General features: G+C 43.2%; 2 protein-coding genes and 1 pseudogene across 2 annotated transcripts; 1 reads left to right on the plus strand and 2 right to left on the minus strand.

Annotated features, from left to right (window-relative positions):
• Positions 628-1,617, plus strand: LOC109128404. The gene has a single exon (XM_019234621.1). It carries the CDS (start codon positions 628-630, stop codon positions 1,615-1,617), a length of 990 nt encoding a protein of 329 aa, XP_019090166.1.
• On the minus strand, positions 3,939-4,280 carry LOC104737401 (F-box protein SKIP19-like). The gene has a single exon (XM_019234622.1). The coding sequence runs from the start codon at positions 4,278-4,280 to the stop codon at positions 3,939-3,941; it is 342 nt and encodes a 113-aa protein (XP_019090167.1).
• The window catches only part of LOC104738463, a 20,797-nt pseudogene continuing 15,978 nt past the window's right edge, over positions 4,827-9,645 (minus strand).

Below are 9,645 nucleotides of genomic sequence, written 5' to 3' on the forward strand. Positions count from 1 at the left end.
CGGACTCTCAAAGTATACGTCAATCCCTTCCACGTGCCTCAAAGACTCAGCATAAGGTCATCCCAGACCCTAAGAATCTTACCTCACGGATCCCGTCTGCTATGACAAAGAAGGGTCCCAATCGCAACCTTTAATATGTCAAGTTTCTTCTGGAATGTTCGTGGTCTAAACAAAACTTCTAAACATTCCATAATTAGTAGTTGGGTAAATAGTAGTTCTCTGCAGTTTGGTTGCCTACTCGAGACGCGAGTCAAGGAAAGTCGTGCAGCCAGGATAGTTTCCTCTGTTTTTAAAGGTTGGTCTTCTTTGTGTAATTATGAGTCGCATCCTTTGGGTCATATATGGGTGGTTTGGCGAGATACTGTGAGGCTTACTCCTGTTTTCAAGAGTGGTCAAGTGATTACATGTTCGGTTCTGTTGGAGGGTAGAACAGAGGAGTTCTTTTGCTCATTTGTCTATGCGTTAAATTCTTCAGAGGAGAGGAGGATTCTCTGGGATGAGATACGATGTCATCATGACTCTCCATTGTTTCAAAATAAACCTTGGATGCTTTGTGGTGATTTTCATGAGATATTGGAGAGTGGAGAACACTCTAACCATGGTCACATGTAGTTTAATACGTTGGGGATGCGTGATTTTCAAGACGTGGTGCGACATTGTTCACTCACGGATTTAGGACAACATGGTCCACTATATACTTGGTGCAACAAGAGAGATGAGGGTCTGATTTGTAAGAAGTTGGATCGTGTTTTAATTAATGAGCATTGGGGAGATTGCTTTCCACATTCTTATAGTGTTTTTGAGGCTGGCGGTTGTTCTGATCATGCCAGAGGTCGCATTGTCCTGGAGGCAGTTGCAACGGGTGGTCGCAGACCATTCAAATTCGTTAATGCTATGGCTAAACTTCCACAATTTCATGAGGTTATTGCCAACAATTGGCATGGCACGGTCCCACTATTCCCTTCTACGTCTGCTATGCATCGCCTCTCCAAGAAGCTAAAAGACTTAAAATCAAGCTTGCGTTCTTTGGGTAAAGAGAAGTTTGGTGATCTATCAAAACGGACACGTGAGGCTCATGAGACTCTTTGTCAAAAGCAAATTGCAACTCTGGCTAGTCCGACTCCACAAGCGGTTGAAGAGGAGACAAATGCTTATTCTCTGTGGAGTCACCTTGCTGAGCTCGAGGAAGATTATCTAAAACAGAAAGCTAAGCTTCATTGGCTGACTGTGGGTGATATGAACAATGTCTATTTTCATAAAATGGTAAGTATCCGTAAAATGCAGAACTCTATTCGTGAGTTGTGTGGTCCAAATGGGGAAATACTGCGAACTAGTGCCGAGCTAAAGGGTGAAGCAGAGCGATTCTTCAAAGATTTTCTTAATCAACAACCTACTGACTTTGTGGGACTGTCAGTGGAGGAGCTACAGAACCTCTTACCCTTCCGGTGCCAGGAGGAAGATCGAGTGATGCTTACCAAGCCGACTACTGCTGATGAGATCCAACAGATTGTTTTTGTGATGCCAAGTTATAAATCACAGGGGCCCGATGGATATACTAGTGAGTTCTTCGAAGCTTCTTGGTCGATCATTGGCTCTGATGTGATTGCAGCGGTGTAGTCTTTCTTTCTTAAAGGTTTTCTCCCTAAGGGTGTAAACACTACTATTCTTGCACTTATACCAAAGAAAGACGATGCTACCGAAATGAGAGACTACAGACCAATTTCCTGCGGCAATGTGTTGTATAAGGTGATCTCTAAGTTATTGGCCAACCGTCTTAAGAGTCTGCTCTCGCGGGTTATTTCACAGAATCAATCTGCATTTGTCAAAGAGCGTTTGCTGATGGAGAATGTATTGTTGGCAACAGAGGTTGTTAAGGACTATCATAAGGACTCTATATCATCTCGCTGCGCGATGAAAATAGATATTTCAAAGGCTTTCGATTCGGTCCAATGGGGTTTCTTGTTGAACACTCTAGAGGCTCTGCACTTTCCAAATCAGTTTATTCACTGGATTCAGCTCTGCATTTCGACAGCTACCTTCTCTGTTCAAGTGAATGGTGAACTGGCAGGTTTTTTCAATAGTTCTCGTGGACTGCGGCAAGGTTGTGCCCTCTCTCCATACCTGTTCGTTATCTATATGAACGTTTTATCCCACCTGATTGATAAAGCCGCAGTGAGTGAGCGTATTGGCTATCATCCTAAGTGCAAGAACATAGGTTTCACCCACCTCTGTTTTGCGGATGACTTGATGGTTTTTGTGGATGGTCAACAGCGGTTGATTGAGGGGATCATAGAGATCTTTCAGGAGTTTGCGGGTCAGTCGGGGCTACGCATCAGTTTGGAAAAGTCCACCCTCAACCTAGCCGGAATGACAAACCAACAACATGATCAAATCTCCGCAAGTTTTCCGTTTGCAACAGGGAACTTACCTGTCCGATATTTAGGCCTCCCGCTACTTACTAAGCGAATGACTGCAACTGACTATGCTCCACTCTTGGACAAAGTTCGGAAAAAAATTAGTTCATGGACTGCTCGATCACTCTCCTATGCTGGTCGTCTCACTCTCATTTCCTCTGTTCTTATGAGTGTAACAAACTTTTGGTTATTAGCTTATCGCTTACCAGCAAAGTGTCTCCGAGAAATTGAGAAATTATGTGCAGCGTTCTTGTGGTTAGGACCGAATCTCAATCCCAAGAAGGCAAAGATAGCTTGGACAGATATTTGCAAACCGAAGCAAGAGGGAGGTTTGGGTCTGAAATCCCTAGTTGATGCTAATAAGGTCAGTTGCTTAAAGTTAATCTGGAGGATTCTCTCAAAACAAGACACTCTCTGGGTGAAATGGATTTAGACATATCTCATACCAAAGGAATCTTTCTGGTTGGTAAATTTTGGTTCAACGGTCGGATCCTGGATGTGGAAGAAACTTCTCAAATACCGGGAAGTGGCAAATAGAGCTTCAACATCCTTCTGGTATGATGTATGGTCACCATTGGGCTGTTTATTTGACATACTGGGCTCGAGAGGGTTTGTAGACCTGGGGATTATGCAAGAGGCAACAGTTCAGGAGGCCATGAGCACACATAGGTCTCGACACCATCGGCTTCCTGTCTTAAATGACATCGAAAATTCCCTTCAGACTCTTCGACGCCGCCCAACGCGACAACAAAATACTGTAGATACCCCATTATGGCGATCTCAAGGAGATCGGTTCTCCAAGACCTTCTCCTCTAGACACACTTGGCATAATGTTCGCGGATCACACGTCAGGGCTGACTGGTACAAAGGAGTTTGGTATTCATATTCCACCCCCAAGTATTCATTTATGCTCTGGCTTGCAATTCATAACCGGTTAGATACTAGCGATCGCATAAAACATTGGTCCTCGGGGCAACATACAACATGTGTCCTCTGTTCTGGCGCAGAAGAGACAAGAGATCATCTTTTTTTCTCTTGCCTTTACTCTGCGGCTATTTGGAAAGACTTCACACAATCTCTGTTATTGACTCACTACTCAACGGATTGGAGTTCTTTGATCCCACTGCTTACCTCCTCAGCTCTACCCTCTCTTCCATGTTTCATCCTCAAATATGTCTTCCAGGCAACTGCTTATCATCTGTGGCGGGAGAGGAATGCTAGGCGACATGGCGAGGAACCTTCCGCGCAAGCTCGACTTATCAAGCTCCTTGACAAAATCGTACGTAATCGTCTCAGCTCAATCTTCGGGTTACACGAACACCGCTACGATGAAGACCTGCAACTCTGGTTCTCCACAAGAGCTTACGCTCGATGCTCCACTCCCACTTAAGTTATAATAAATTATAGGATATTTTAATCTTATTTGGCTATTATTTTCAAACGATGAAGCATTCATTGTAAAAACGTTTTTTTTTGGTTGAATACAATTTTACATTCTTTCAAAAAAAAAAAATTTGGGGGAGATTAAAAGAGAGAGAACCTATCAGCGATGTAATTGAGGAGATCATCAGTACCGAAATACCAAAGATCAATCTCAACCAAGCCTCCCTGGCTACGATCAATTGCATGATGGCACATGATCTCGAGATTGCATTCCATGTCTTCCGAGTTATGCATGTCAATTTTACGCCACATGGAAGGGTCTTTACAAACGCGACGCCATGATCTGCAAACTTTCTCAGCGTTCTTCAGTATCTCAATCGCGCCAAGACGGTGGAGGATCGATGACGTCAGTTCCAGCGGAAGCTCCGCCCAGTTTCTATATTCTCCGACCTCCATCGCCGGAGGCAAAGACGACGTATCCATTCTTCTTTTCTTTGGTATCGGAAGCGTCAAAAATCCCACTAAACAAGAGTGAAGTTAAAAAGGTTTCATATATCCTTCTCTCTAATTTTACTACTAGGTCCTCATGGTATCACATTATTACGAAACTCATTTGGACCAAGCCTACTTAAATCTTGGGCCTAAGCCCATAATTATGCTCATCCGTACTACAATCACGCGCTCAAAAAGAGTTCGAAAGGAAATAACAAGGATCTTGAAACTTCGAAGTACAAAGAGAGGAATCATAAACGAGTTCATAAGTTGACAAGACCAAAACAAAAGCAACATGTTCTCTCTGCATTGTTCAGAAAGATTCAATAACTACCAATAATAGTCGCTGGGATCATAGCGGGGGGGCATCAACTATAAAGGTACCACCATAAGGGTGACCAGCAGTTGAGTCATTGGGGCGTCTCAAATCTTTGATCCTCTCAGAGCATCGCTTCCCTAGATTCCCAGTAAGGTCAATGTTGAAACACTTGCGTAGATCAAGGTGTTCCAGGTGAGGACAACCATCAAGAATGGCGTTCAAGCCCACATTGGTGAATGACGACACATGATCTCAAGGTCGTACCCCATGGCTCCCAAGTCTCCGAGGTTGTCCATGTCAATCTTGCGCCACATCGAGGGGTCTTTACAGACTTGACGCCAAGATCTGCACACCTTCTGAGCATTTTCCAGTATATCAATAGAGCTAAGGCGGCCCAGGATCGATGATATCAGTTCTGGTGGAAGTTCCGCCCAGTTTCTGAGCTCTTCGTCATTTATCAGTGTAGAAACAGAAGTGGACGACGATGAAGAGGAGGAAGTATTATCTGATTAAAAAAATTCAAATGTAATGAGAATTAAAGTAGTTTCCGTCTTTAATTTACAATCAATGAACACAGAGATAAAGAAAACAGGAACAAGTTCATAAGTCACAACCACTTGCAACTGAGCATAATAAGCACAGCAAAGTGAACCTGTCTATGCATTGTTAAAAAGAATTCAATATCTACTCCCAACTATAGTCCTTGGTACCTGAGTCATAGCCGCCCATAATGTTGTTATAGCCGCCCATTAGGTCAAAGGCGGCTATAAGGTCATAGCCGTCCATAAGGTCATTGCCGCCCATAATGACATACTGGTCATGTAGACAGGGTATTCCATCATATGAATACGTATCGAGTACACTGGTATCATATGGGTAATCAGCTGTTGAGTCGTTGGGGCGTCTCAAAACTTTGACCTCCAAACAACGCTTCTCGAGATCCCCTACAAGGTGAATGTTGGAACACTGGCGTAAATCAAGATGTTCCAGATGAGGACAGCCGTCAAGAATGGAGTTCAAGCCCGTGTTGGTCAGCTCGTTCCCTAAAAGCTGGAGGTGGCGTAGCTCAGGCATGCTTTCCGCAATTGCTATGGCATTATGATCACGCATATTAGAGCAAACTCAACGCGAGGAAGGCGGTTTAGCTTCAATGTCTTCAGATGTGGACATGACTTGCCTATATCACTCAGACGCTCTCCTGAAATATAGCAGTATGAAACCTCGAGGTCTTCAAGCAATGGAAGTTTTGCAACTGCTTTAGCAACTCCCTTATCTGTAATCTGACGGCATTTTACAAGTCTAAGGGTTCTCAGATTACTTGAACTGCATATAATTGTGAGTAAAAGTTTAAAACATTATTCCAATCAACTCAATGTCAATCATCAGAGATTAAAAAGAGTGACACAGAATCATAAGCTAACAATAATTTCCCCAATTCTGTTCTAAACCCTAGAATAGCATAACCCCATTCAATGACTGAAATCAAATCAGCCACAGTTCTCTATAAACCCTAATTCGAGAGATTTTGAGTTACAGGGAGAAAGAGAGAGAACCTATCGGCGATGTAACCGAGGAGCCTATTAGTGAAGAATAAAACGTGTCTTTAAGTTTGTTCTGTTAAGTTTGAATGTTTCAATTGAATAAGTCGTAGTCCTGGTTTGTAGGACACGAGCTCAACTCTGTTTTAGTAGCGTCTGTTTCGGAGTATTTGGTCTTATAAAGAACCAAGTTTGTTTTAGTTTCAATTAAGACTTTTCCTCAGTTTTTTGCAAAGCTATTGATTCCATTTCTAACAAGTGGTATCAGAGCCTCTTTCCTACAAACCTGAGAAAAACACAGCAACAATGAGTGAGAAGGATGCGTTGATCGTGCCAAAGTTCGATGGTGACTATGAGCACTGGGCGATGCTCATGGAGAACCTGCTCAAATCCAAGGAGTGGTGGGATCTCATTGAGACTAGGATTCCACGGCAGGAGAGGAATGTGATCCTCACCGGACCACAGAGAACGGAGTTGGCGGAGAAGACCGTCACAGATCACAAGGTCAAAAACTACCTGTTTGCATCCATCGACAAAACAATTCTCAAAACTATCCTAAAGAAGAAGACATCCAAGGATCTGTGGGAGTCGATGAGGAGGAAGTTTCAAGGGAATGACAGAGTTCAAAGTGCACAACTGCAGAGGTTACGCAGAGAGTTTGAGGTACTCGAGATGAAGAATGGTGAGACAATTAACGATTATTTCTCAAGAGTGATGGAGGTTGCCAACAATATGAGAAATCTGGGAGAAGACATGCGTGATCCGAAAGTGGTAGAGAAGATCCTAAGAACTTTGGTGGAGAAATTTACCTATGTCGTGTGTGCTATTGAAGAGTCCAAAGACATCAGGCTGATGACGGTAGACGGTTTACAAAGTTCGTTGATGGTGCATGAGCAAAAACTAAGCAAGCTTAGAGGAGAAGAGCATGCACTAAAGGTGGAAGCTCAATGGAGACCAAACTACGGCAGGGGCAGAGGAGGATCACCAAACCGAGGTCGAGGTCGTGGTGGTTACCAAGGAAGGGGCCGTGGTAGTTTCTCAAGAGAGATGGTGAAGTGTTACAAATGTCACAAGAAGGGACATTACAAATCGGAATGTCCAGAGTGGGACAAAGAGGCTAATTATGCAGAAATGGAAGAAGACATGGTGTTAATGTCATACATAGACATGGAGGATCAGGAGATGATATGGTTCATAGATTCTGGATGCAGCAACCATATGTGTGGCACAAAAGAGTGGTTCAGCGAGTTTGATGGTACCTTTAGACAGAACGTCAAACTTGAAGTTGATAGAAGAATGATAGTGGAAGGTAAAGGAAGCCTGCGACTGCAGATAAATGGAACAGTCAGAGTAATCACCTCGGTTTACTATGTGCCAGGGCTAAAAAACAATCTACTCAGCTTGGGGCAGTTGCAGCAAAAGGGGCTAAAAGTGATCTTTGAAGACGACGTATGTGAGATCTGGCACAAGGAACAGAAAACCATGGTGATGTACTCAACCATGAGCAAAAACAGGATGTTCGTTGTTCATGCTACAATAAGACTGAGAAGAGAAGAGGAAGAACGCAAATGTTTTCAGATGATGGAGAAAACAGAACAACTGTGGCATAAGAGGTTCAGTCACCTCAACTTTAAAGGTTTAAAGACTCTAGCGGAGAAGGAGATGGTGAATGGACTACCTGCCACCAGTCTTGAAGAAGCTGAAATCACCTGCGATGTTTGTCTCAAAGGGAAACAAAACCGTGAAAGCATTCCAAAGAAGAGTGATTGGAAAGCAACACGAGCACTGCAATTGGTTCACAGCGAAATATGTGGTCCGATATCACCTGTATCAGAGAGTGGAAAGAGGTACATTATCAACTTCATTGATGATTATAGCCGAAAATGTTGGACTTATCTCTTGTCAGAAAAGTCAGAAGCTCTACAATTCTTCAAAGAATTTAAAGCTAGTGCAGAAAGAGAGTTGGGACAGCCATTGGTGTGTTTGAGGACAAACAGAGGTGGTGAATTCAACTCAAAGGTGTTTGAAGATTACTGTAAGGAGAGTGGGATTAAACGTCAACTTACTGCTGCTTACACACCACAACAAAATGGTGTAGCAGAGAGAAAAAACAGAAGCATCATGAATATGACAAGGTGTATGCTGCTTGAAATGTCGGTGCCGAGGAGATTCTGGGCAGAAGCGGTCCAATATGCAGTCCACATTTTGAATCGAAGTCCATCAGCAGCCTTAGGTGACATCACACCGGAGGAGAAGTGGAGCCAGCACAAACCATCAGTGGGGCATCTAAGGATATTCGGGTGTGTTGCTTATGCATTGGTACCGTATGAGAGGAGAATAAAACTCGACGAGAAAAGTGTGAAATGTGTGATGTTTGGGGTTAGCAAAGAATCAAAAGCCTATCGTCTCTACAGTCCTGCGACAAAGAAGATTGTGATCAGTCGAGATGTTCATTTCGATGAGTCCAGAGGTTGGAGTTGGGATGACGAGATACAGAGTGGTGAGTTAGCGTGGAATGAGCTGATAACCGAAACAGAGAATGAAGAAGCAGTTGGTGAAGAAAACGAGAATGAAACACCTGAGCCACCATGTTCTCCAGAAAATAATGAAGAAGAAGACGTAGGAGCAGCAAAAACTCAGCAAACCAGTCCCAATCAAGTAGTTGCTCCTGGAACCAAACGAAATCGCCAAGCGCCTGTATGGATGAACGATTATGTCACAGGAAATGCAGGGTTCGTGATTGCAGAGGAAGGTGAGAATATCTTGGCCATGTTTATTGCATCTGATGATCCTGATCGTTTTGAGGATGCAGTACAGCAAGAAGTTTGGAGAAAAGGCCATGGAAGCTGAGATCAAAGCTATCGAAGAGAACAACACTTGGGAGCTGATGAATTTGCCTCACGGAGCTAAAGTAATCGGATTCAAATGGGTGTATAAAACAAAGTTCAATGAGAAAGGAGAGGTGGACAAGTTCAAGGCAAGATTGGTGGTTAAAGGGTATCATCAGAAATATGGAGTGGATTTTCATGAAGTCTTCGCTCCAGTTGCTCGATGGGATACAGTCAGAACCATCCTTGCTTTCGCTGCAGAGAAAAACTGGGTAGTATTCCAACTTGACGTAAAAAGTGCCTTTTTACATGGAGAGTTGGATGAAGAGGTGTATGTAGAGCAGCCAAAGGGATTTGTAGTTGAGGATGAATCCAGTAAAATATACAAGCTAAGGAAGGCTTTGTATGGGCTCAAACAAGCACCAAGAGCCTGGTACAGTCGAATTGAAGGGTACTTCCTAAGAGAAAAGTTTGAGAAAGCTTACTGTGAACACACTCTCTTTGTGAAGAAGGAAGGAGGTAACATTTTAATAGTAAGCGTGTATGTGGATGATCTTATCTATACAGGAAATTCTCTCACAATGCTAGAAACGTTCAAGAAATCAATGATGAGGGAGTTCTCCATGACTGATCTAGGAAGGATGAAATATTTCCTGGGTGTTGAAGTTGTT

The sequence above is a fragment of the Camelina sativa genome, chromosome 13 (assembly GCF_000633955.1).
Source record: "Camelina sativa cultivar DH55 chromosome 13, Cs, whole genome shotgun sequence".
Classification (NCBI taxonomy): Eukaryota; Viridiplantae; Streptophyta; class Magnoliopsida; order Brassicales; family Brassicaceae; genus Camelina; species Camelina sativa.

Coding starts and splice junctions, on each gene's coding strand:
- LOC104737401 (XM_019234622.1), bottom strand. CDS start 4,280: ATGGATACGTCGTCTTTGCCTCCGGCGATGGAGGTCGGAGAATATAGA.
- LOC109128404 (XM_019234621.1), top strand. CDS start 628: ATGCGTGATTTTCAAGACGTGGTGCGACATTGTTCACTCACGGATTTA.